At 42.8% G+C, this 27650-nt stretch overlaps 1 protein-coding gene across 3 annotated transcripts in view; it reads left to right on the forward strand.

Annotated features, from left to right (window-relative positions):
• The window catches only part of SLC4A11 (solute carrier family 4 member 11), an 88119-nt gene that overhangs the window by 35890 nt on the left and 24579 nt on the right, over positions 1-27650 (forward strand). For all 3 annotated transcript variants that reach the window (XM_072335625.1, XM_072335624.1, XM_072335626.1), the window contains exons 4-9: positions 1200-1246; positions 5769-6000; positions 7196-7277; positions 14264-14387; positions 17535-17741; positions 22006-22090. In XM_072335625.1, coding sequence (XP_072191726.1) covers positions 1200-1246; positions 5769-6000; positions 7196-7277; positions 14264-14387; positions 17535-17741; positions 22006-22090 — 777 coding nt within the window. The remainder of the gene's footprint in view (positions 1-1199; positions 1247-5768; positions 6001-7195; positions 7278-14263; positions 14388-17534; positions 17742-22005; positions 22091-27650) is intronic.

Here is a 27650-nt window from a genome sequence, read left to right on the forward strand (position 1 = left end):
GCAAAGTAAAAAACATCATCTCTGTCCCTATAACTGTTAGTTGGAGTCAGACCATCAGGTCTCACCATAGTCTCACTTCAGGCAGTTGTAGGGCATCATAAGGTCTCCCCTGAGCCTTCTGTTCTCCAGGCTGATCTGTCCCAATTCCCTCAGCTGCTCCCCCTAAGGCTTGTGCTCCAGACCCTTCACAGCTCTGTTGCCCTTCTTTGGACGCACTACAGGTCCTCAATATCTGTGTTGTAGAGTAGGGCACAAAATAGCACGGCACTCAAAGTGCTGAGTACGGAGGGCAGCGGGGCTGAGTTTGTAGTGGGGTCGTCCTATGGAGTAGGATTGAAGTAATTCTGAGAGGCTGGGACTTGGAAAATCCAGGTATGTAGAAGAAACAAATCTGCCCATGAATGCCTGTAACTCCATATTACACTCCTGTACCACTGTGGTTTCAGGCAGCAAAGAGGGGGGCCATGGCAAAAGCAATGGAATTTAATTTGTTGGGTTTTTTTAGCCTATATCACAAAACATGCTTCGTAGACACCCTAAGACAACATTAACACTATTCTTTGAACCAGGAACTCGTGTACACCTCTGTCCCTGCAGCTCAACTTCATAGTGAGCGACAGTTAATAGTCTCCAAACAGCAGTTTTCTTTCTCAAAAGCTCTGTTGCTTTACGCTTTGATTTATGGAGGCAGAGTGGTGAGTTGATGGGACGCTAATGTGCTCATCCTCGAGTCACTGCGTGTGATCTCTCACAGTCTGCTCCCTTGGAAGTGCCTGGGTGTTATTGTTGACTTTTTAACGAGGACAAGAATGGTTTCCAAACGAGAATGACTCATGCAATCTTAGCCTCAATCTATCAAGTCAGCGATGCATGGGATTAAATGATTACCTAAAGTATTAAGAATTAGATTTGGGGGAAGCAGTGGGGAGGGGGGTGAGTAGTAAAGGGTAAAAATACATAGGAAATTTGGAAAAAACAAAACTGAAAGCTGCAAGGCTCAAATCGCGGCTGAGCGATAAAAGGCTGTTTCTGCACTTGGTTTATATTTCCTAAATGGGAAGTATTGTGAAAATTGAATCTCTGCTTTTCGCTAGATATAGTTTTCTGTCTGCCAAGAGTGATACTTCACCTTGTCCTGAGCCTTGTGCTGCCTGTCAGACGCCTGTGATAGTAAGGCTGTTTTTCTTTTTCTTTTCCAGCTGAAAATGAAAGTGCTGGCTGCGTATTGCTACACACATCAAGGAAGGTAAGTAGGGATTCCGGGTGATAGACTTCAAAGCAGGATTTTGAAACACACTGTGGGTGTGGGGAGCTGGTTTTTATTGGTCGGAGCAGGATATATTAATATATTCTCCCCTGAATTCCTCAGTCTTCATTTAAGAATACAAAGCCAATATGCTGCTTGTTCTCCAAACAATTTCTCTGCAAATTCTGATTGTTTCACTGTGTTTTGTCCCAGACAATTCCTTGACATGTTAATTCATCACTTTCTCTTCTGCAGCTGCCTGCAAAGGGATCCAAACATACACCACAGAGACTCAGGCTGCTTAGTTCCTCTCCAGCTGAAAGCACAAACACCCCTTAGACACTGCTGTGACTTGATTTCCTGTTTATTCCCACTAATCAGATCTGCCTCCATGAGGTTTAGCAGGAGTGAATTCCCTGGAAACACTGGGTTTAGGAGGACAATTGGGAAACAGTGTTTAGTTTACTCTTGAGACAGTAACTTGATAACGATTAGGCAGAAACATGAGAAACCTCCCATAGGGCTGTGTTACTGCAGACCTCCAACTATGAAAGTACAAAGTATGTAGGGAGGAAATGAACTGATATTAAATATCACTTGCAGTCTTGATCTTTAGGGCTAAAGCATGACCTATGGTGCTTTAGGCTGTCATCTCTTGTCCCACCTGTGGGCTGGGAGGGTCTGGCTGTGTAAACTTGTGACATCGTTGATGTTGGCCAAATTTAATATTACGGGCTTGTTTAATTTGCCTTATCTAATACGACTGCCTAAGCTGCTTTGAGCTGGTTGCAGTTGACTGAAAGTAACCTAAGAACTTGATCACTTAAGGTGAAAATTGAGTCCAAATGCATGATCTGCTTGTGATAAGAAATAGTTGGAAGCTCAGAGTGTCTCGTCTTCCAGATTTGTTGGTTTTTTTCTTCAGAGCTGTAGGATTCCTGCATTTCTGGCCTGTAGTTTATGCATGAGCATCTTAGTGTGCTGTAGAGCAACAAATACCAGAGAGATCGCACGCTTTAGCAAGGCTAGAGGGGAAAAAATGCCATGGTGGACAAGTAAAATTGTTGTGCTTCAAACACAAAGGAATTTGGGTCATGGGAGAAGGCATCACTCGAAGTAAAAGGGTCCAGTCAGACATTTTGTGTGTAGACACTTCTCTTCAGGACTGTCCCTGTCCTCTGATGATAGTTTTTTGCTCTTGCCCTACTTGAGGAGTGCTGGAAAGGCAGTACATGTCTTGGACAAGTTTGGTATGTCCCTTGATGGGTGCATAGGGAATCTGTTCACAATCCGAACTACTTAATCACCATCTCAGTGTGCTTCTGAGGAAACAGCTGTGAGAGTTTGGCAGCAGCAGAGGTGGGACTGTGCTCAGGACAACATGGTTTTTGGGATCACCTTCTCCTGAGGTTTTTGCAGCCTCTGTAAGTAGACTTTGTCTATGGAGCAGCAGGCCAGCATATGACGTTGATTTTTGGATGTTCTTGATGAGTGTTGAAAGCTTAGTTATGCATGGATTCTGTGCCACTTGGTCTAATGGATGTTGGCCAGGGGTCCTGCTTGCATTATGCTAGGGGAGGCTGTTTCAGTGCATTCTTATTCCTGAAGTATGACAGCCTCTCTTCTTGCCATGATGCACTGTACAGCTTTGCAATTAGGGATGCACAACACTATTAAAATGACTATTGAGTAGCTGTCTTGAGTTTCTTGCTAGGCAGTTTCCAGCATGCAGTATCCTGGTGTGACTTGACTATCTGACTAAAAATATTTGTGAAGGAGTAGTCATTAATTTCTCTTCAAAACAGTGGGTGTCCTGACTGGAACAGGTTCTGTTTGAGCTATCTCTGAGGTGTTGCTGTACCAGCAATTCAACTAATTTGCTCTTGGTTTGTCTCAGCTGGGCAAGCAACATATTTATATCCTCTTGTGGTGGCACGCTGCCTTGCAGTGTTCTGTGTGTATGTCTTACTCAAAGTTATAGGAGTGATAATAAGGGTAGTTATTGTGCTGATTTCATATAATGGAACAGGAGCAGGGGAGTAAAACAGGGCTGAGGTATGGAAAATGATACAGAATGCGTTACTAAAGGTTGTTGCAGAACTGGATTTATCATAGAATCATGGTCATCTAGTCCAACCCCCTTGCAATGAACAGGGACACCACAGCTAAATCAGGTTGCTCAGGGCCTTTTCTACCCTTGCCTTAAAGGTTTCCAGGGATGGGGCACCAACTACATCTCTTGGCAACCTGTTGCATTGCCTCACCACCCTCACTGTGAAAACTTTCCTTATATCCAACTTAAATCTACCCTCTTTAAACCTGAATCATTTTTCCCCTGTTGCCTCAACCCAGGTGCAAGATTGCATTTGAGTTGAATCCTTGTGACTTGCATCAAAGATGCTGACACTGCTGTCCTAACACAGCAAACAGATGGTGCTGTCCTGTGCAGATCAGTGGAGGGTCAGCATTGATTGAGGTGATGTGGGCAGATAATAGCAATCTGCTGAGTGCCTCTGATTCTTTTCTGCTATCCATCAGCCAACTTTTTGCTTTCTTGAGATCATCTTGATGCTGTGGCATTCTAACTGTCGTTAGCTTTCTTGATACTTCTTTTGCTTCCTACTCTTCCACTTTTGTTAAATCATAAAATCATTAAGGCTAGAAGAGACCTCTGAGAACACCAAGTCCAACCCCAACCCATCCCCACTGTGCCCATTTACTGTGGCCCCGAATGCCCCATCCCTGTGGTTCTTGGATGCCTCCAGGGGCAGTGACTCTACCACCTCCTTGGGCAGCCTGTGCCAGTGCCTGGCCACTCTTTACGTAAAGAGCTGTTTAATAAAATCCAGCTAGAACCTCTTCTAAATCCTCTGTAGACTGTTTAATCTCTCTACTGTGTGAACATCCATCCTAGGTTGGACTCTGTGCGCCAAACAGGACACCTTTGAGAAAAAGTTGTCACCTGGTGACCTTATAAGCACAAATAATACAGGTGGTAATAGGTGTTTAACTTGCTTTTGTGCAGTGATAGCCTAAGATGAATTGGCCACTTGCAGTTCTACCACCTCTCACCTTATGTGGGATGGTGGCACAGTTGTGTCACTGTCTTCTCTCCAAAGAGCAGATGGCAATAAAGCCTTGGGGGTGGCAGTGAAATCCTTCAGAGAATCCTCAGTCTCCGTCCTCCAAAGCAGTGTATGATTGATGCAAAGTAAAACAGTGTTAATTGCAATGGATGTGTACTGACAACTTGATAGTTGCTGTGATAATTACAGTAATTAGTGAGATGTTAGCATTTTTCTTAGTGTCTGGGCTATAAATGGAAAAGGTGGAGTGGGTATGCGTGAGAGGAAGGGATCTATGACTCAAGCAGTGCAGTGGTCCCTATAATATGGGGGCAGTGTGCCAAGGTCTTTGCTGTAGAGGCAGTATGGTTTCAGTTTTATTAAAGCAATTCGGAGAGTGCATCTTACTGAGCTTAAGGGGAGTTGTAGGCTTGAATACATCTTTAAAATCTGGTCTGCAGACTCATAATGTCTTGTCTAGCTTCCTGTGGGATGGAAGATCCATATAATGAAATGCAAGTCCCATTTCCTTGTTTTATCTCAAGCTGTTGAAGGGAGAGGACAGGACTGTCAGTCCTTGACTCATTACTGAGAGTGTTAACTGCGTGCGTGGATTTCTAAGAACTGTGAAATGGGAACAACAAATCTGCAGTTTGATAATTCAATTAACAAATGTCATACCTGACAAATGAAGAAAGGAATCCGGCTTCTGTAATACAGCGTGGTTGTTTCTTCTGTCTCGAGGTCCACAAGTCTGACTGGGACAGCAGACAGAACCAGCGGAGTTGAGGCAGTGCTGGCCTTTTCTTGCCATCTGGTTTTCCTCCTCTCACACACTGATTCAAAGCTTAATGTTATGCAGAGAGGAAGAAAATGTGCTTATAGGTGGGAACAGTAAGAATGTAGGAAGAGTAAAAAGACACTGGGCTGCATGGGATTCCCCCATCTCCCTCTCCAAGCTCCTGAATTAGGAGAACGTGGAGAAATGGCTCACTGGAAAGAGCTGATGTAGGATGCCCAGAGATGCACAGTGCTTCGCTCTGCTGAGCTGGGAGTTGATTTCTTCCTGATAGCTTTGCCCATGTCATTGCAAACATGTTGAATTGTTCAAACCAAAAGAAGGCTTATTAAGATGCTACTGTAACCATGCTGTCTTTTTTTCTTAGAAATGTAATTGGTTTGTTTATTCATCACTGTGTTCAAACATCGGGTGTAAACTGTGGCCAGGCAATCACCCATGGTGACTCAATTAGCATAAGCCTTGAAATTGCCTTTTAATGCATTAACAATATACAAAACTACTTTTGCAGTGTGATCTGAAAAAAAAATGATTCTAAAATCACTGGTTTTGTTGGCAGTAATATCAGAAAAAGCTGTTGTCTTGTAAACTACAAAACCTTAATCCTTTCTCTGGTATTGGTACAGCTATATAATGCTCTGACCTCTTTTTAATACAGTACCTGAAGTTAAAGAATTTTGAGGAAGAAGTCAGAGCCCACAGAGACCTGGATGGGTTCCTGGCCAGAGCCAGCATCATCCTCGATGAAACAGCCACCAGTTTGGATGATGTCCTTCGAGAGATGCTGAAGCATTTTGCTGAAGACCCCGAGAACACGGAGCCAAGCTGTAACTTTGAAAAAATCATGAGCACTTTATTCACGGATTCAGGGACCCCACGAGAAGGGAACGGTAATCCATACTTGATTAGTTTCCAATTCACTGTTATTAGCCATCCTTTTCATTGGTGGCCTGTTGACCACTCACTAATGCATGCTTCCTGAATTTGCCTTGTTGCATGCAATCCTGGGGGATAATTTTTGTCACCTAGGCTCCAAAGTTTTGTTGAGGTGGAGTTTTGTCACTGTTTCATTTAGATGAGATGCACTAATGTTCTCCTGAGGGAGAGGTCTCCAGCATTGGAATTTCCTGTCTGTTGGGCAGTGGTGATTGGCCTTAGAAAAGTGTCAGATGTTCTGCAGGGAGATGCTCTGTGGTGTCCCTTCAGAAGTGGCTCCTTTGCCTTGTGATTCTCCATCTGAATTTACACAGGCTGAGGAATTCTGAGTTGAATGAGCAGTTTTTTGGGGAAGGCTGAGCCTTTGTGTTGACCCTGGCTTACTAGAAGGGGCCAAGAGGCTCATTGGTTTACTCTAGAAACTCAAAAGCGGGGTAGACTTAAACACTGGCTTAAGTGTCACTTTATCTACCAGTGAATGTCATAGCATAGCCTAAAACACTGCCTTTTAGCCCGAGATGTACAGAAGCTTAACTAAGCATTGTTTCTCTGTAGGCATCCATGACGTTTCAGAGCCAACAGGAATGAATATACAAACATGTACATCGCACCTCAAATGTAACTGTCACAGCCTGAGTGAATTTGTTTAACAGATATGTCGAGTCCTGAGCATGTAGTAAGCATGTTCATGCTTTGGTTACTTCTTGCTGCCTGTCTTAGTGCTTTGCATTTATATCTTGAATTTAGGCTTTCTGCCAATGAAGAAAAACTAAGCAGTGCCATCAAACAATCTGAGAGAACAATGCTTACAAAGAGGGGAGAGAGGGCATGGGAGTTGGAAGATGAAGTCTCTTCTAGTCCTGTGTGTGTTGAATAATGCTACTCTAATAACTTAATATTGTGGTAGAATGATGTGAGAGGGAGAAAACAGCTGTCTCTTCAAGCTGCAAATAGTTTAAGGCAGAATTCAAAGGCATAAATTCAAACGTTTCCACTTCTTCCTATTGTCATCCTCAATCCTTGCATCCATCCAGTATGCAGCTAAATATGCTTGGTATTAGCATTTAGCTTCAGTTTGAAAGGAAATGTGATTTGTAGTTGCGTACTAATGTGAACAAGCTTGTAACACTCCTTTCCTTCTCCCTCTAGTTCACCTCTTATCAGATACAATTCAAGGGGTCACAGCGACAGTCACAGGGGTGCAGTATCAGCAGTCCTGGCTCTGTATCATGTAAGTACCTGGGTTGCTGATTATCAGAAGTTTGCTCAAAACTTGCTATTCATGTCTGCAGTAGAAATAGTTGCAGCTCAGAATATGCTCTTTAAGTTGAGGTGGTGGTGAGGCCATCTCTGACCATCTGTCCTGACCTGGTGGGCTCTCTGAGCAATGGGCTCATTTGCAAATGAATTGCAAGCAGCAGTCTGGGCAGAGATTACCCTAGTCTCCACAATGCATTAAATTGCTGGATGCTGTCTAAATCTAGGGTTAACAAACTATGCTGAAAACATTCAGAGCCCGGTTATTCTAATTGCTACGGATGCTAATTAGGAGCTCTTGAAAAACAGGACAAGTGAACTTGATCTTGAGCTACTTTGACTGCCAAAGTCTGAGGCCTTGCACTGTAAGACTTCTTAAGCCCTTTGTGAACATCAAAACCTTGTAACTAGAAATTGAAGTCAGAAATTCAGACGCTGATTGTTTGCTGGCAATTAATTCAGACACTGTCAACACTGCTAAACTTTGGAGCAGCCCCATAAGGCAGTAAGAGCTTTGTCACTTGAGATTCAGAAGCCAGGATGACTTCACCCCAGTTTCCACTTGAATGAAGCTGGGTTGCTTGGTTTTCGAATCACTGTCCCAAAGTCAAGAATGTTGGGTGAGTAAAACTGTCCCTTCATGGAGAAGTGCCAGAGCCTGAGTCACGGAACTAACTAAAGCAGTTTAAATTCAATCTCACTGTTTCTGTATTCATATGTAATCTCTAGTCAAGTTGTCGTGAGATATCCAAGTCATTTACCTGGGAATGGGGTTAACCTGTGTTGCAAACATGCCTACAGGCTCTCAAGGAATACAGACACACGTAGCAAAAATCACAACTGGTTTGTAGGACAACTGTCACAATAGCATTCCTTCTTCTACCAGTGATTCTGCTTATAGCTGGAAGAAATGCAGAGTATTTTTGCTTGGAGATGGATATTGTTGTTTTGAATCTTTTAATCACTTATAAAAACTCCTGCATGTCAGAGGTCTGTGCTATGAAGCAAGGATAATGTCTGTGCCATGCATACTGCTCTCAGCCTCTACTCTTATCCCTGGGATGCACAGAGTAGTTTGCTCAAGTGAGAAGATGAGTTCATATAGCAAAAATGGTCTTTCTATGCTTCAGCACAGAGGGATCCTGAGCAGTTTTTTTGTGCTGCATGCCACAGATGTGGTAGGGAATGTGCATGTAACTTCAGGGAGAGCAGAGGTGGGAATTCCTATGGTGGCATGTGACGTGGCTCTGTGTAAAGCTTTAGAGAGCACGGACTTAATAACAAAGCACTTGTAGTGGTCATGATATGGATGCTGTGATTATATACATGGAGCTGAAAAGGGTAGGATCAGTCTTACTGTAGAGCTGAAAGTTTGACTATATCCATGTGAGTAATGCTAGCTTCCATGACAAGACATGATCTGAAAAACAAGCTTATAGCCTGAAGGTGTCTTGTGCAAAACTTCCTTGTTTCTTCTTTTTGTTACTCTGAAGAGGGAGAAGAAAGTGGTGGGAAAGCAGTGATGAGTTATTAACTGTAATTATATAATTATTGCACTGTATTGCTGCTGTAGCTATTGTGCAATGGATTGAGAATGATATTTTTAGACCTTACGTTTTTCTTGAAGGCAGATTACAAAACAACATTGCAAACTCTGAAGTAAACGGAATTTGTTGTTGTTTTTTTCCTGTGTGAGTGGGAAGAATCTAAGGTAGCTTTTTACTGTTTTTTGATTGCACTTAAATTTAACAGTTCAGATTCAAATTAGCTCTGCTGTTTCCTACGCACATTAACATTTTCTTCCTAGCAAAGGGAAGGAGTTTGGATATCATAATAAGGTTATAATAATGAGGAGGTGCAGCTCAGAGCTTCGGTAGTACTTTTTCTCCTCAGAGTCAATGTAGAAGTACGATGTCTATATTTTCTTGAAGGAAAAAAAAAATGCTTCTGTGGAATTTTCAGTGAGTTCTGCAGACCAGTGTGTACTTCACAGACAGAAAAACTTGCTTCCATTTCTCTTCTTGTCAGAATGAGGGCATGTTCTTTCCTTCCACTCACACCTCAACTAGAAGAGAAGTGCGGAAAACCTAGGGTGAAGTAGCTATTTTGCTTCTGCTGATTGAGATTCCTTCATTAAGATGCTGTGGAGCTGAGAGCAATGCAGGGTTGCATGCCCCACTAGCAAGTGATGTTCACCTGCCAAGAAGTGAAGATTACTAGGTATTTGAATATCATAAAGTTGTAGAATGACTTGAGTTGGGAGGGACCTCCAAGACTGTCTGGTTCCAATTCTCCCATGCCCGGGGTTACCAACCACTAAATCAGGCACTAGGTCAGGCTGCCCAGTGCCCCATCCATCCTGCTTCATTGGTCATTTGATGTGAGGAAGCTCTGCTTTTAGTAGTAGCTTGTGGAGACTCAATGTTACTCTTCCAGCAAGCAGTGATTGTAGTAGATGCATGTACTGCTGGGAAGAAGCTCTGCTTTCTTGGGAACCAGCTGGATTCGTTGTGATCCAGAGTCTGAAAGGGGTAAAGTAGATGTTTGCATGACTAGATGGGGAAGAAGCCAGTATAAGAGCTTTTGGTTTAGACTTGTTAACATTCATGGCTCAGAAAGCCTAAGGATAGCCCCCCGTTTCCAGCAGGCACTATATGGAAAAGTGGCTTTGATCACAACTATGTTTTAACAAGCCCAATTGCTACCCTTATGTGACAAGTGGAGATGTGAATGCCCAACATTTTTGTTTCCTGGGATGTGATGTAGAATCTGTAACTGTAAGGATATTGTAGTCACTGCCAGTTAAGTGCTGGTATTCTCCATGAGAAATACCAGCTGATGTGTTATTAAACACTGCCTGAGCAGAGTGGGTCTCCTCAGGCAGTACCGTCTCCATCTTTTCTTGTCAGGCGATGAGTATAATTTCTGCTTTCCAGAACTGAATCCTTTAGAAAAAAAAATAACCAACAAACATGCAACCGGGACCTGCTTTGTAGTCTGTATTGAGTAAATGAAGGCTTATTTCCTTTGGTTGGATTGGAATTTGGTTTGATTTGGCATGTGGATTGGTGAAGGACTTAATTTCAATGCATTCAACTGATTTGCTAGAGCTGTTTGAACAGGTGAAGCCAGGGAAGAAGCCTCTCTGCAACCGAAGATGCAATGGCTTGTGTCCCATGTTGCTATAAAACTGTTTATTCTCATATAACCTTACTGCAAGTTTTCATATGAGGAGGATAATTCAAAATACCAGGTAGCCTTTCAAAACTTAGTAGTTTTAGGTTATTTTGGATATCAAACAAGACAGCTGTTGAACAGTTCAACTTATCTGTTAAACAGATGTCTGCAAGGCTTTGAGTTCTGGGATTAAGGACCTTTCCCCCAGACTTTAAGCAGTCATCTTTAAGTGTTGCTTGGGTTCAAAGCAGTGGGTTTTACTGTACCTATAACTACCCTTGTTTGTGTGTTAGAGTCCAAACTCCTGTGTTGTGGAAGGGATTTGTCAAATCCAAGCCTTTCATTGGGAGTTTGAGTCTTGAAGGAGAGCTGCTGGAGAGAATAATGACAAATCTTAGTGTCTACAAGTGTGTTCAGGGAGGAAGGGGTGGATTCTGCTGCTCTGTCCTGTAGGAAATGCTTTCTCCCTAACTCCCCTAGAGATGAACCGCTAGAGAGGATGTGTCTTTCTAGAGCACAGTGCATTCATCACTCAGAAATAACACTCATCCTGGAGTGATTTTGCTCTGTACTTCTGAGCCATCCTGGTGCCAAACTGCTGGTGAGCTGGCCTGCTGGTTGCAGCTCCATTCCTTGCTTGTAAATTCTGCTTTCTGAAAGCCCCGTGCCTGGAGCTGCTTTGCCAATGATTTATTTGCAGTGGATGAGAACAAACAGTGTCACTGTTGTTCTGCACTGAGAATGGAAAAGGTTGGCTAGCTGATTACCTCTACTGGGCATTTTTTCTTACTGCAGGGGATAAGTTCTTTCTAAAATGACTTCTTTTCTTGCCTGGTTTAAGGATGGTTTTTGTTTCTCTTGGGTCTCCATAGTTTGACCCATTTTATGACTTAATCTGGCAGAACTGTGGCATGCGCGACTTGGTATATTGGTGATTTTGGTGGAGTGCTGCCCATTCTCACCATTGAAGAGCCAAGTTGGATGCTTCAAGATATGCAGCCTAGAAGGAGGAGAACAGTAAAGCAGAAATTTGTGCTATAATTCAAATGGCCTTTTTTTTCTTTTTTATAAGCTCAATTACTGAAGAATAATGATAAAATTGCTGAGAATGCAAACTGGCATCTCATTAAATCATAACCAAATGTTTTCTTATGTGAGTAATAATGGGTTGAAAATAGGCTTTTGTGCTTGCTGGCCAAACCAAAGGAGAACCACATTTAGCTCAACCCAAACCAAAAAGCAACTTGGATGCTTTGGCCAAACCATACTTGATTTAGTCAGCTGAAAATGTCTTGCTAGTCCTCAGGCTTCTGAAGGAGCTTTGGCTGTTTGCTGTCCCATATATCTCTCTTTAAGTGAAAATTTACTCAAGTGCCTTTATTTTAGCCTGAACTGCGCAGTTTTACTTACAGATTTGCCCAGCTTTTAGGGTAACTCCTTGTGAAACAAATTAGACTTTATTTGCACAGTTCTAGAAAGGGCTCCAGCGTTGGTTCATTTTATCTGACTTACAGAATTAAAGCAAAGGAGTGGGAACAGTAAATGCTAGACAAAGAAACAACTGGATTTCAGTTGGGTAGCTTTGATTTTATTGAATCATTAAGGTTGGAAAAGACATTTGAGATCATCATGTCCAACCCCAACCTGTCTCCACTGTGCCCATTAACCCCAACTGTCATATTTCCATGTTTCTTGAACACTTGCAGGGATGATGACACTACTGGCTCCCTGGGCAGTCTGTTCCCATGCCTGACTGCTCTTTCCAAGAAGATTTTTTCCTTAATATCTAACTTGAACCTCTTTCACTGCAGCTTAAGGCACCTTTCATGGAGCCCAAGCATCTTACTGCCAGTTGAGGCAGAAAAGTAGCTGTGGCATTTCATCTGAAGAAACAAGTAGCTTGCTTAATTATAGCCCTGTATAATATTTATTTCTTCAAATAACTTTATTGCAACATGACTTCACATATCATATCCAAGGAAGCAGGCCTCCCACACACTGACTTTCTGTCCTCAGGTAGGAGCAAGATTCACTCAGATGTGGTGGAGCAGACAAGCAGGTACTGCTGAGCAGCATTACTGGGAGATAACGATTAGCTGCACTCATGTATCACTTGACAAGGTGTTCACATGCATGTCTTGGTATCCTATCCTACTTCTGGCAGTGGGCCATGTGCTGGTGTGGTCAGCCCTTGATCTGTAGGAAGCTTTCTATGGCTCTGCTTTGGGCTACAGTAGTTTCTTGAGATGCTGGGAGCTGCTTGATAGATGTGGCGAGGAAAGATTTGTTTGTGAAGTGTTGGTTACAGCCCTGTGAGCAATAGGTGTCTAATATCTGCCTGTGGCTGTTTCCAGAATGGATATCATAGAATCATTAGATCAACAGTTCTAGATGTCAACTGAGAAGAGGACAAAAAAAGCTTTTTTTTTTTCCTAGTGTATCAACTACTCATTTTTGTGCACTTTTCCCAGTGGATGAAGGTGGGGTCAGAGGAATTAAGGTGTTGGGCCACTTGATGGCTTTCCTTATTAGTTCACAGTTCATGCATTAGTTCCATTGGCTTGCTGAACCACAATAATCTTGTATGCTGTCCAGCTACAGCACGATTGCTACTGAAGGCTTTGGTTTACTCATGAAAACTAGTGTTTATTTCTTCCTTTTGGAAGGTAAAGATTGCTGCAATTCTGAAGTGCATTGGAGACCAACGGCAGCCTTGGAACGGCAGGTCTAGTGGAAAGGATAACTTGTGTTCTGTTTCATGACTTAGAAAGGGACTTATCTGTACTGTTAGGACCTGTTTGGATTCTACTCCTGCTACCTCTCCCAAGGCTGCTTCAAGTGATTTGAGTTGGAAAAAGTGAAGAGGTCTTGGTAAAATGGGAAGTAGAAAACATGAAATATTGACTTCAGAGTCACAACACATGCGATTACAATGAAGCTATTGGGTTGCTTTAGGACGAGTGCCTTTGTGAGACTAATCTGCATAGGTGACTTGACTTCCTGATGACAGATTGGAAGTAAACTCAGTATGGAGATATTTGCTGGGCTGATTTGGTATGCAAGTTATGAGCTTCGTGAGGAATGTAATGTGCTTCTAACTAGTACCTATCCAGCCAAGGATCTTCAGCTGCCATGACTAGGAATGACTATCAGGATGTGAAAGCATTAGAATGTCTCATAAAAGGAAAGATGGGCTGGTTTAATGACAGAAAAATGAGAGGGAAGATGGTATAAGGACTGTGATATGTTCTTGTTGGACAAATTGAATGGACCAAGCAATGGGAGTGACTTCAAACAAGAAACAAATGCCACTCTGATATGGGAAGTCATACTTCAGTATTGATAGGCAGATATATATCACTGTGCCTTCCAGAAGAGCTAGAAAGTAGTATGAGACTTTATTAAAGCAGGAGAGCTGCAGTCTGGGCTGGTGATAACTTAAAAGCTGGCTTGGTACAGTTCATAGGAAAATTACAGCTGAGAGCAAAGAGGGAAAGCCGTTCAAACAGATCTGCCTGAGGCAAAAGAGGTGGAAATGTTCTTGTCTTTGGTCTCCAAAAGCATTTTAGAAGATTGGACCAAATTAGGTGTAAACTGTGTTTGTTTAAGGTAGGTGTTAGAGCTTGAGGACTACTTTGCAAGGGTTTCTGCAGTACTACAAATAAAAGATACATTGCTCTCTCTTTTATTTCTTTTTGGTTATTAGAAAGCAGATGGAAGAGGGAGAATTGTGTTCAGTGTGTTTTGTAGCGCTATGCGTAACCATGCCATCTTTTCCCACAGTTGCACTATAAAGTCCCTTCAGCGGCGTCATGTTTGCATCAGTCGCCTTGAGAGGCCTCAGAACTGGGGTGAGAACTCCTGTGAAGTCAGATTTGTGATATTAGTCCTGGCACCTCCTAAAATGGTGAGTATTCATAGAATCATAAAATGGTTTGGTTTGGAAGGGACCTTTAAGATCACATGGTTCCAACCCCCTGATGTAAGTGGGGACACATCCCACTAGACCAGGTTGCTCGCAGTCCCATACAGTCTGGCCTTGAATGCCTCCAGGGAGGGGGCATCCACAACCTCACTGGGCAAGCCTGTTCCAGTACATCACCACCCTCACAGTAAAGATTTTCTTCCTAATATCTAGTGTACATCTACCCTCTTTGAGTGTAAAACCATTTCCCCTCATCCTACATTATAAAATGCCCTTATAAAATGTCCCTCCCCAGCTTTTCTGTAGGCTCCCTACAGGTACTGGAAGGCTGCCATAAGATCCCACGGGATCCTTCTCTTTTCCAGGCTGAAGAGCCTGTCCTCGCAGGGGAGGTTCTCCAGCCCTTTGATCATCTTCTTGATATCTGACTATTTCTCTTCTTCATTTTGGTACTTAAAAGGATTCTCCCAAGATCATGTTTTCTTTGACTGTACAGAAAGAGACAATGACAATACTCTATTTTTAAGGCAAATGGGACACCAAAAAGCATGAGGTTTGCTATGCCATTGCCCAGACTGTTTATTCAAAGCAGTGTACCTGTGGAGTAGGAGTGCTGTGGAAGGTCAGGTTATGCTGAGGTGTTCTGGGAAGTGTTTCCTTAGCTCTGTGTGCTTGAAATAGCACGGTTAAAGTTTGTTTGGGTGTGCTTAGTAGTTCTGTCACAGACACGCTGAACTAATAACCTGTTAATGTGCTCATTTATTACCATATTGGGGGAAGACATCAAGGACAATTGGGGATCAGCATCTTCCCTTCCTAGAAAGCAATGGCTTAATCAAATCAGTGTGTCCTGTGAACTAATGATTGAAAGGTTCAAAGCTAAAGACCTTTCCATGCTTAAGCTGGCTGTTCACACCTTGGGGTTAGCAGGTCTGTGCTCTTGAGAGGTACTGGGGAGGTTTGGGACCTTGTCGGGAGCAGGACAAATCCAGATCCAGTTTCCTGCCCTTCAATGCTATCTGAGTGACCCTGGGACCTTCTGGTCTAATTCAGTCTCCTGTGCATCCACCATCACCCTTGTTTAAATGGAAATAGTGGTGTTTCCTCATTTCTGGCAGATCTTTCTCAACTGAGCAGTTCAGTGCTTTTGGCATAGATCTCAAACCCAGCAGGCTGAAAACATATTGACGTTCCCTATGAGAAACAGCAGGCAAAAAGCTGAACCTGCTCACAATTGCATTGATCTTCTAATGTGTGGTGAGTGAGCTTATCTCCAGCCAACTACGTGCAAAGCCAAACAAGCAGCTCTGCATCCGCTCGTATCCTGGAAGTTTGCAATTCCAATGGACAGCATCAAATTAAGGAAAGGGAGGGGACGCCAAGCAGAACCACGGTTGCCAATGTGCTTTATTTTAAATCATTGTATCTAGCCAGCTCTAAGTACGCATTTCTGGTACAGCAGTTAAAATAATTAACCTGCTGACATTAACAGATTAAATGAGCCTTGCTTGGGGAGGGGGAGAAAAAGCCCAGAGAGTGAGCATCTGTTGTACTGAGGAACCCAGTTCCTTGTCCTTTTCTAATGCATAGGATGGGAAGACTTGAGCCCTCATGGGGCAACGTGAAGATGAGAGATAATAGGCTTAAGTTGTACTGGGGTTGTCCAGGTTAGATATTAGGAAAAAGCTCTTCTCAGTGGGGTCAGGCACTGGCACTGCTGCCCAGGGAAGTGGTAGGGTCACCGTCCCTTCAGGAATCACTGAGATGTGGTACAGAGGGATGTAATCAGTGGGCATGGAGTGGTGGGTTGGGCTTGGGGATCTGTGAGGTCTTTTCCAACCGTAATCATAGAATTACCCAGGTTGGAAAAGACCTTGAAGATCATCAAGTCCAACCGCAGCCTAACCATAATGATTCCATGAGTGACAAAGCAAGTATAGTGTTAGTAGTGACTAGGACTAGCATAGTGCTGCCTGTATTTCCATACCTCTGCATTAAGCAGCACTGAATTGCTGGTGAAGAAATTGTTCATCTACTTTGTTATGAATCATGGTAACTGATTTAGATTAATCACGTGCTTGCCACTGCTTCCTACAGCAACGCAAGGAGTTAAGAATATATCTAAAAGAAGGTGGTTGTTTGGGTATCTCAAGCAAAGGCCGCATTATGGCTGTTGAATATATTTGAGATAAGTGGGAGTTAAAAACATTTCTTCAAGAAGAAGCTCTTAAGGAGCTGTGATTGTGCATATCTTGGTGGGAAACTTGCCTGCCTCAACCAAAGCATGCAAGCAGTTGAGCAGATCAGTTCGCAGAGCCTTGAATTTAGTGGTTTTGTGTGGGGATGAGGAGCTCAGCCTCCTTTACTGTTTTCTTCATGACTAATTTCCAGAGTGTTTGGAGCAACAGGAGAGCAGGCTTGGGATACCAGTAAAGCTCATCTCTCAAAGACCAAGTCTGTGACCCACAGAAATGCTAGACTGATCAGGCATGCTCCTTTTCATTATTTCAGGCCTTCTGTCCCTTCCAGGCACCACTGGTGAAGATGGACCCTGCTGCTTGTGGGTGCTCCACTGCTCTTCTCCTCTGCTTTCCTCTGTTCCAGTAGTTACTTGAGCTGAGAGCCCTAAATCCGTACTTATGTTCCTGGGATTGTCGCAGAGAAGCCAAACAGATTGAGTTTTAGTGCTCAGAATTTAAGAAGCTGATCAAGCCTATCTTCGCAGCAATCTGTCACCAAGAAAAGACATCTAGACATCTCAACCTGCTGCAGCCTCCAGTGTCCCTCCACTCCAGTGGCAGTAATGCTGAGATACCTTAGGGCTAGCAAAGACCCCTATTTTGTCTCCTCAGCCTTGAAGGGAGGGGCTAGGAGATAAGATTAATGCTCAGTTTGATTCAGATTTGGTTCAGGTCAATCAAGACAAGCTGATCCGTATTTCTGGTCAGGGCCTAGACATTGGTTGGTGTGTCTGAGGGATTCTGCCATTTTTCACTGAGTGTCTCTGGGATCCTGGAATATGGTGCCCAACGGGGCAAAACAGCAGCTTTACCTTCTGGAACTGAAACAAAATAGCTTTTAAGTTTTTAAGTTTTGTTTGTTTGTTTGTTTTTTCTCTTTTTAATTCAGAAAAGTACTAAAACAGCCACAGAAGTGGGACGAACCTTTGCCACGATGTTTTCGGATATAACCTTTCGGCAGAAACTGCTAGAAACCAAAACCGAAGAGGAGTTCAAGGAAGCTTTAGTCCACCAACGCCACTTGTTGACGGTGGTGAATCAGAGGCCCTCAGCAATGAGCGACGGGCACATGCCGCATGGTCCAAAGCCACTCAAGGTAAGGCTGGCCAGCATCTCCAACAGTCCTCCCACTGCTTTGGTGTCAAAATGAATACATTCATGTGCTTTCAGGAAAGGAGATGAAGCACTTGTGGTGCTTGCATCCATCAGACTTCCCCAGTGGTCTCTCAGGACTGAGGTTGCTATAAATGTTTCCAGTGTGCATATCTACCTTCCTCAGCTCCTGCTGTAAATCTTGAGAAAACACTTCAAATATGCAGGTGCTGAGGGGATGCAGAACAGTAGGGGGTTGAAATGGTTACAGGATTTTGAATCCAGATGCTTAGTTATGGATGGGATTAATGGATCACTGTGTGCTGTCAGTCCAAGGTACTTAATCCTTACAATCAGAAGTCTCTGAAGAAGCTGCTGCTTGTTTTTCCTGCAGCCAAAAGACTTCTTGGCTGTCCCAGCACAGTAATTTCACTTAAAAGTTGCCTGTCAGTTCTTGGCCTGACTTCCCACTGTTTGATCTGTAGCTCTGTAAAACGTTACTTGCTTTGTACTCTAAAGTTCGAGGGAAATGCTGTAACTTCACTTTCTTTTCTGGAATTTCCTGTGTATTGGTCCCTGCTTTGCTTTTCCGTTCAGAATTTCATTCTTTAACCAAGCAGCATACCTGAAAAACAAACTGTATCATCCCCAGCCTGCTGCTCCTGTCCTTGAATTGCAAATAACCTTGAGGTTGTCTCTAGTGCAGAGGCTGGTTAACATATAACTTCTTAAACTGAGTTAGACTTAGGGGGCTTTGAGCTGCACATCTGGAAATGAGCAACTCTCTTTTTCCAGCATAGTCCCCTTGCTTATAGGTAGAACTTAACTTTGCTAGGCTCTGTACCTGCCCTTAAGTTTGCAGGACATATCCTGCAATGCTCTCAAGCACAGGTCATTCAGAGTGGTGGTTTTAGGAGTAATTGCGGTAAAGCAATCTTGACTCTTTCCATGTGGTCTTCCAAAGGTGGTGCTGGTGGAGAATTTTAGGTGCCTGACTTTGTACCCACAGGAGAAATTGTTTTCTAAGAGCAGCCTACTTAAAATGTGGAGGCATTTCTGCTCTGCTCTGGTGAGCTGGAGGGCTGGATGCAGTGCTTGTAGGTGTGGACCCTGAAGTGGTGTTTTCTGCCTGCTTTGCTGGGCTTGCAGCTGTGGCCATACAGAGCTTCCACAGCACTGAGTTGGCACAGGGAACACTGACACTTGATTCTTTAACACTTATTCTTGGCATTGATTGCTTTTGGTCTGACTTAAGTAATTCATTGCTTTTAGAGATGTTCCAGCTCCAAAGGGATGCAGACTGTGCAGTAGTAATTCTGCTTTCTCGTGTCTCTTGAAAGAAACTGCCCTTGTCTGAAATGGGACTTTCCAGAATTGATTTTGGAAGGTGGGCTGTGGACCCCCTTCCATGTCCCCAGCAGGCAAAGCTTTGCCTGGAGAAGTGAGGTTGAGTTGAGGTTGTAGCCTGCATTCATCAGTTCTAATGAAAGCCTAATGCAGAAGCCCTCCCCTTGTGTTTGTCCTGTGTGATAGTCCTCCAGAAAGGAGGCACTTAATATGAGAACAGGCTCATATGAGACCAAGGGTGTAATTTCAACCTGTGAACCTCCCCTGACTGAAATAAATGCCCTAATCTGGAGCTGCTTCTAATAGCAAACAAGCCTGTGGGAGAGTGAAGTCTAGATGGCATAGAAGGCATATTTTTAACTCCCTTTCTCTGGGGGAGAAATTGGGCTTTAGGATGGTTGGTTGAGGGAACAGGAGCACAATTGATATTTTCTTCTATCCCCTATAGTACTGGCTCAGAGAAACAGACTAATTCAAGTGATGGTAGCTTGTGAAATAGGCATGGAAGGGGCTGTAGAATGGAAAGTGTAAAGCTATGAGCTTGCTGTGGGGATGCAGCTCTGGGAAGAGAAAGCTTTCTATACAAGGCCACCTGGGATTTGTATGTCATGTCAAAAAGATGATAGGCCCATATGAGAGAGCTGCTGCCATGAATGGGAGTGGAAAAGAGGTCCAGCCAAACTCTTCCCCCTGATAAGGGAAAGAAGCAAGGAATGGCAACCCAAAAAATCACCAGCTCTTGAGGGTGCCAGCGTTGTCCTTTTTATTTACATACATACACATATATATATGTATATGTATATATATTTAAATCTTGGGAGCCTCAAACTCAGAAGATTTGAGTGTTAAGTTAGAGCAAGAGGAGGATAAGTTGTACAGGATAAACAGTGTTCCCCATATTTAGCTACAGATTTGATGTCAGTGGTCTCTATAGAAACAGCACTGAGGTTTAGCTTGACATCCTCACTCCAAGTCAAACTTGCCTGCAGGCAAGAAATAAATGCGTAAAGGAGGGTTCAAGGGTCTCAAACATAACCTGCTGCCTCACCTTTTCTCAAATCTGCCTCAGCGTGCCTTGTGGGACACTAAGATCAGTACATTTCTGCGTTCCCTGCTTCCTATAAGCAGGTAGTACACATGAGCGTCCCCATCCTGCTCAGCCTCAGGCAAGCAGTGATTGTGTGGCTTCTTCCCCCCCCCCAAAGGTGAGCAGCTCTGAGCATCCTTTTCCCATAGTCACTGCAGTGAGACAAGTAAACATATTAGTCATTAAGCCATTGTGATTCTGTGGCTGACTCGTGCCTTTAGGAATGTCTTTCTGGGGGGAGAAATTAAATTGCTTTTTAAGTGCATATGGCTTTGATGTCCAAATATGCCTGTTGATTTGAGTTCATAGTTTGTTGGTATTTTTCCAGAAATACTTAAAATGCAGATATGTTATGCCATTTGTTTTCCTTTCCTCCTGGTTGTTCATTGTAGAGAGCTGAAGCTTTCTACAAGTAATAAGGGTATATTGGCAAAATGTAACACTGTGACTTATGTGGGACGTAAGATGTGATAAGGGCTGATGAAGGAGTTAGAGCTTTGAAAGATCTTTTGCACCCAAAAACCTTGAGTGTTTGATGTTCTATGGTGTATTCCCTTTGTAAGAGACATTTTCTTATTCCGTTTGATGTTGTGACATGACTGGATTTCCAGTTACTGCAAGGCAGGTAAGAAAAAGCAAAGCTGTGTGTCTGTTAAGGGAGCAAGGCAGGGTCAATCCTTTCCATACAAATAGCTTCCATCCGTTTCTACATAAAACAACCAAACATGTAGACAGATGACCTCTGTGCTGCTTTGAGGTGGTCTGTTAATGCAGAATTGATCTGTGACTTCTCCCTTTACACTGCCCTAGCAGTGGTGATGCATCTTGTGTCCCGTGTTCTGCAGGCAGCATGCAATGTTGTTCAAGAGGCAGTTGGGGTGATTAACACTGTTTTAGGCTGTGTTTTCTTTTTGGAGTAGGACGTGTACTCTGAGTTGAGGGTAATAGGGAAACGGAAGTGTTGTCTACATTGATGCTTTCCATGTGCTTTTCTTAATAATGTAGTTGAGGATTGGGAGGCTATAAGTCAATAATATAAGTCAATAACAGCTGTCTTGCATTTCTATAAATCTCCTTGTTACCTGTGTTATGCGTCAGTTCATATAAACAAGCATATTGCACCTTGCAGGCCCTCAGACCACAAGTAAAAAGGAATATGTCAGGTTTATAGAAACGCTTCACAACGATCTTACTGGTTTTTAATAGATAGAAACTACCATTTGATCGTGTGAAGTTACTTCAGCCTGTTCACTTTGAGCTGAGTTGGGGATGTAGACAGTAGCTCCCAGACAGCATCAGTTTGAGGTGTTCTCATTTGTGGCCATGTTAAGGGAAAGAGCACTTTGTGCAGACCTTCTTGCAGACACTTGATATGGCTTTTGGGAAGAATTTCCTGGTGGGATATATCAACCAGTTGTCTGGAGCAGTGGGGAGGGCTCCTTATCCTTGTGTTTATCCCATGGGTACCCAGATGTTATCCCTATGCCCTGAGGTCTAATCCAGCTGTTGGCCAAGGTGTGTCTTTGACAGGTCTCTTCCATGCTGTACATCAGCTCCCTCATCTACAAAGCAGAGATGTGGATATGAATAGGAGGAGAAAGAGGGAAGGAAGGGAGGATAATAGGGTGGTCTGGGGGATTTTTCTCTCTTACAATGCTTTTCGAGATATAGTATGAAGAGTGAAGGCTCTATTTTTATTACCGTTACGAAATCCAATTTGAATGCCCTATTCAAAACGAACAGTTTTTCTCCTATCAGTATTGAATAAGGAGGTTAATCTCTCTGACAATACACGAGCCTTTAAACTGACACAGCACTTCCTTCCTTTCTTTAGCTGCACGAGTTTCTCAATGTTGGCAAGGGGATTTTTGATGACATTGCACGAAGATTTCCAGTGTACGCGTTGGACTTCACTGATGGTATGTTGGCCAGTATTTATGGAAACATTGGCCTGATTTTGAATTTCTGTGATACGATGTCCTGTTTACAGTGTGCATTGAATACGTTCTTTGATATGTGCAATAGCTCTCTTATTTCTTACTTAAACAAGTATGTTGATTAAAGCCTATGAATAGGCAGCAGCGCATGTTATAGATGAGAAGCTTGCTGTATTCCCTTAATGAAGATAATAGCTGTATGTAGATGAGGATTTTAATTCTTATTAAGCTGTGAGGTGATTAAATTGATTATTGTTGTGTGCAAACACAGTTCAACTCAATGCAACCTAATTAGTCAGCAGCGGCCTAATAGACCCTTTCTGCTGTCCTTGCAAGCCACCATCAACAGTAATTATGGTGATGCAGTGGGAGTGGAGGGTGCTTAAACGAAACCTGAGCTGCAGTAACTTCATCTCAGTGCCTCTTAAAAACAGGATACGGCTTGTCTTCTGTAGTCAGATCATAGAAGCAGTAATATGGTGTTTATACTGAGCCACAGGTGTGGGGCTCTGTATAGTTCCCACAATAGCAGTGTTGCTTTCCAGAATTGCTTCTCCCATTTCTACTTCTTTTACTTTTACTTCTAGAGGTTCTAGAGGCTTTTACTTCTAGAGGTTCTTTTAAGCCATGAAAAGTCTTCAGAGCATCAACCAGACATCAAAGCTTGTTCAGTTCTTTACAGTTTTTTGGGGAGTTGATTAATAATTCAATCATCTGAAATCAACACCAAAAAAACTTTGCATAAAAGAAAGATGTAGAGTGTAGGCAAGGAGAATTTGAGAGATCAAATACCTTTCTGCTGTTAATCTCGCCTTAGTCCAAGGCACAATTGTCCCGGTACGCTTCCTGCACTGTCCTTGCAGGTGATGTAAGAAGACAAGGTACATACACATGCATTTTGCAGTTGGTGGCACCCATTCTTCTAGAAAGAATGAGGTGGAATGAGCTGCTAGCTTAATACTGTGGTTGTGCTGGGTACTGTCCACAAGAGCTTTGTAACTGCTGGAACTGAACTGTTTCTATGAGGCCTAAGATGAGCAGTGGGCAGCTCTATGTGAAGTCAAGCTTAGGCTATGTTTTTGTGGGGACTGAGGGCATATTGAGGAAGAAAAATGTTAAGAAACTGTTTTCACAGTAGCGGCAAGGAGCCTGATTAAAAACACAAGCATGATTTCTCAGCCAGTGCATCACTAGCACCAGCTCTGTTAGAGGGCTTGAGCTCCTAATTTGTACACCCCTGAAATGGCTTCAGGGTGATTGTCTCCATGGCTATTGTTTTGTAGGGCTGCCAGATCTTGTAAAGGGGAGGGAAGTGAATAGACTTCTTGCAGTACAGAGAAGCATCATTTTAGGAATGCTGATTCTTAGCTGTGTCTACTTGCTTTGCTTATGGCTGCCCATATCCTGAGTGTACAGAAGGTTGTCAGACAGAAGTGCATCATATGATGGTCATGTAGCCAACACAGGCTGACAGCAGGTTTGGGAACCTGTTTTGGGGTTCATGTTGTTGCTCTGCATGTGTCCAAAGTAACCTTTGTGTTCTGCTTCTCAGCCTTTACCCTGCCAACTATAGTCAAGTTGGCAAGCTTTTTGCACACCAATGTATGCAGTAGATCCAGTTTCCCCTAGACAAGATGCTGGGGTTGGCTGGCTTGGGAGAACCGTTCCTTTGGCTGCATCTGGTAAAATGCTGTTGTGGTGAAAATGCAGCATTGTAAATATTGCAGAGGATTGCTCTTGTGTAAAGTGCAAATATAGTGTATAGTCATGTATTGCATTATACAGCTCTTGGAGAGAAAAGATACAGAAGAGAACTGAGCAGAACTTGAGAATTATTGCAGCTCAGATGTGAAGTTCACTTTAGAAGGAATCATCCTCTCTTCCACATATGATACAGGGAAAGGAGGAGAATTTCTAAAAAACTGGAAGTATTTCTATGTGCTACTTATCAGAAACTGGAAATCAAGATAAATTCTTTAAGGATTGCTATGAAATTAAAACCAGATGGAGTAGGAAGTATCTGCCATAAACCACCAAGTCTGAAGGTGATCAAGAATGTGAAATTCCTGGACCATCTCAAAGCAGCAGTGCACCAAAACATTGGGGATTTGAGCTATCCAAATATCTGCACTCCAGACAATCACACATGCATCATCAAAGAACTCTGAATAGCAAAGATGCCTCTTTGCTGAATGGTTGGAATCTAAATCCTTAATCTGAGAAGCATCCTGGGATTTTGGTCGAGATAGATAAACCGATTAAGAGCTGAGTGATAAATAAGGCTTTTGTAGGACCAGCAAGTATTTTGTCAGTTGGACTTTTTTGTGTGATTGATCTCATTCACATGCTGCAGAAAGCTGGCCTTTAAGTTATCCTTTGCCATCGTGATGTGGGAAAGGGCAGAAAGAAGTCATCTTTTTTAGTTTCCCCCAGATTAGGAATTAGTTAAGATTAAATTTGCTTTGGATTGTAGAAGTCTTCAACTTCTGAATATTCAGAGATCAAAGAGCTTTCTGAAGGTTCGCTCCAGAACTGATGGTGCAAGTGGCTTGTAGTAAACAGATTTTAGTAGGAGCATCTGAAGATGAAAAATGGGATTATGCTGAGTCTAAGGAAAATGTGTGATTTTCCTTTAAAGCTAGGGTTAAGTCAATTTGATGCGTAGTCTTTTCTTAATGACTGCTTTGTTCAAGGCTCTGCTTTCTTTTTTGAAGCAAAACTTGTACAGAACTTCCTCCTGATCTTGTCTTGTCAACAGTTTCAAAACACTTGTGTTACCAATTATTTATTACTTTGAAATTCAATCAAAACTTAGGAGCTTCTTGAAACTTTTGGAACTTGAGGCTGGTTTGAATGAAAGAAGGGACTCCCAGAAGGTACCTGGACTCAGCTACAAGTTTCTTGCCACCCCTTGAAGACCCTACTCTTATTCCTTGGTTTATTTTTCCTGGTACAACATGGAGGAATAAAAACAGTGCATGGAGATCTCAGGGGAACATGAGGTGTATGAAGCTCTTAAGATGAGCTTTGGTGCTGGGTTCTGCTGTATCCCTTCACCTCTCAGGGAAGAGATAAGGGTGAGGTTGACTGTGATCCCTGTTTGCCTCTAGCCATGTTGGGTAGAGAGTTGGCTGAATCTGTTGACTTCTCCCTGTCCTTGGTCCTGCAGGGGGGTTCCTCATCAGTTCCTGTGAGCTCCTCTGCCAGTAACATCCTCAGGAGTTGGTGGTGTTTGTACATATTATTTATTTATTCACTGTTCACTAGTCTGAACGTATTCTTGTCTTCTCTGCCCCAAGATCAGCTGAATCTACTTTTCCAGTTCTTAGTCTTGCTTGTTGCAATGCGATTTACTCTTTGTAGGACTTATGGAAGATTCATCTTCTGCGTGTCCTTAGGAAGTCAAGTGGAGTCCAGTAGCTGCTAACAGAAGTGAAAACCGAGCTTGAGGGCTTTAGAAGAAGTTTATAATGTTATGCCTCTTCATGGCTTAATGCATGGAAGGCTATAGATAGTGTTAATGTTAGCTTCTAACCACTGAAAGGTATTCCTTTTGTCAAGGTTTTAATAGACATATCCTTGCTGCTGTGATGCAAATTGGTTTAATTAAACCTACTTTGCATTAAATGTTTCTGAGAATTGGGAAGGAACTTCAGCAGTCAGATGAATCATGGACTGTCCATCTCAAGTTGGATGCAGTAGGTGTACAATTAGTAGATGTGAGGAGCTTCAGTCCCAGCCCCTGGGCCTGAGAGTCTTAAATTACTGTTACAGAATACCAAGCAAAGTGAGGCCAACCACGTGCTATTCTCTGAAACTAACCTTGTCATTTTAAAAGAAAAAGTCACTTCTGAAATTCAAGCAAGTAAAATAGAACTGTCATGTCGATGAACGTAATCACTTCCCCTTTCAGTGTGTAGATGTACCTTAATATCAAGGGATTGCTTCTGTAATAGTTAATTACTCAAATTTCACAGCTGAACTAAGTTGATTTTTGGCTACAATTTGATGTGCTGCAGTTGGAGTGACACATTTTTCAATAGCTTTATGAGCCTGCTGTGGGTGAAATGCTATCGTAACGCAGCCCACCTTTTTGGAAATGAAGTAATGACAGTCTGCAGGTTGCTAATAAACCCTGAAAATGTTTAGCCAGATGCTGATTTCAGAAAGGTAAAAGGTAAATTGTGACTAATGCTGGAATTTAGTGCTTGTCTCAGAGGAGTCTGTACAAGGAGGATGTACTTGCTCATGATTTTAACTGCAAGTAGAGAGTGATCAATAATATTTATGAAAGGGTATGTTAAATTTGATGTAGTTATCTCCATTATGAAATGAATTTTTCTGCCACCGGAAGGGTTTCTTTGCTCTTTGGATCTCCTGTGGCTGAAAATGGACTAAAAGCTTGCTTCTGCTGGGAATCTTGGACTCAGCCTTAATGCTGCATAAGGTTCTCTGTGATCAGCAAAGACTCCTGCTCTAATGTTTGCTTGCAAAACAAGGCTGAAACCAAAAGCTATGCATAAGTTTTAGTGGTGCCCTTCAAGGCTTCTTCCTTCCACCTGCTTACAGCATAGTTTGTTTAACTGAGATTTTAGAAAGCACCTTACCACTTACAAACCTTTCTGTGTTTAGAAAACGAGCCTTTTCTTTCATTTGTTACTTCTCTGGTCCTGGTTGCCTGTCCTTTTATGAATGAAAAGCTTTCAAGCACTGCTGTTTCTGATCTTTCATGTTGGAAGGACTCCTTTGTTCAAAGAAACCTGTGTTTTGGAGCCACATCATTCTCAAAACAAGGAGTGATAATCTCTACTTGTAAAACTAATGCTTAGTCTCCTCTTTGCCCTGCAGAACCTTTTGTCCTTTCTAAAGGTCTCAGTCACTTGGGGGTGTGAGGTGGGAGCCTGTAGCTGTTTAGCTTGATCACATGAGAACACTTTATCTGGAAAAAGGACATTTCAGGCCCTGTGGTTGCCAAGAGTGGTCAGGAATGTGGTCTGTGGTTTCTGAATCTTCACAATAAACTTAAAAGAATCTGCCCTGAAACAGCTGGTCCCATGACTCTTGGAAGGTCAGGCTTATATTTGCATGCTTGAGATGTCTCCTGTCAAGTTTCAGCTCTCCCTGTTTTCTTATTACTTTTTTTTTAAGGATGCTGAGCATCATTCCTATTCATGTCTGCAAACAGGAGCCTTCACAAGGTGTCCTTTACTCATATGGCTGCTTGATCATTACACATTTTCTGTTGTGTTTTTTTGCTTTTACATCCTCCTTTTGCCTTTATCTCTGCATTGCAAGCGGTGCATAAAACAGATGTTAGATAAGATCTGAAAGTCATTGAGTGGTTGACAATCGCTGGAGTGAAGAGCAATCAGTTGTGGCAGTGCCCAGATTTTCTGTGTGACACCAACAGCCTCAGGTGCAAAACGCTGTTTTCAGATCCAGCTCTTGTGCTAGTAGCTTCCTTTCACAAGAGCCTGATGGTAGCAGAGGCTTAGGTGGGTATGCAAGGGAACACCCTACACATGTGGCTTCCACAAGTGGG

The sequence above is a fragment of the Excalfactoria chinensis genome, chromosome 4 (assembly GCF_039878825.1).
Source record: "Excalfactoria chinensis isolate bCotChi1 chromosome 4, bCotChi1.hap2, whole genome shotgun sequence".
In the NCBI taxonomy this organism is placed as follows: Eukaryota; Metazoa; Chordata; class Aves; order Galliformes; family Phasianidae; genus Excalfactoria; species Excalfactoria chinensis.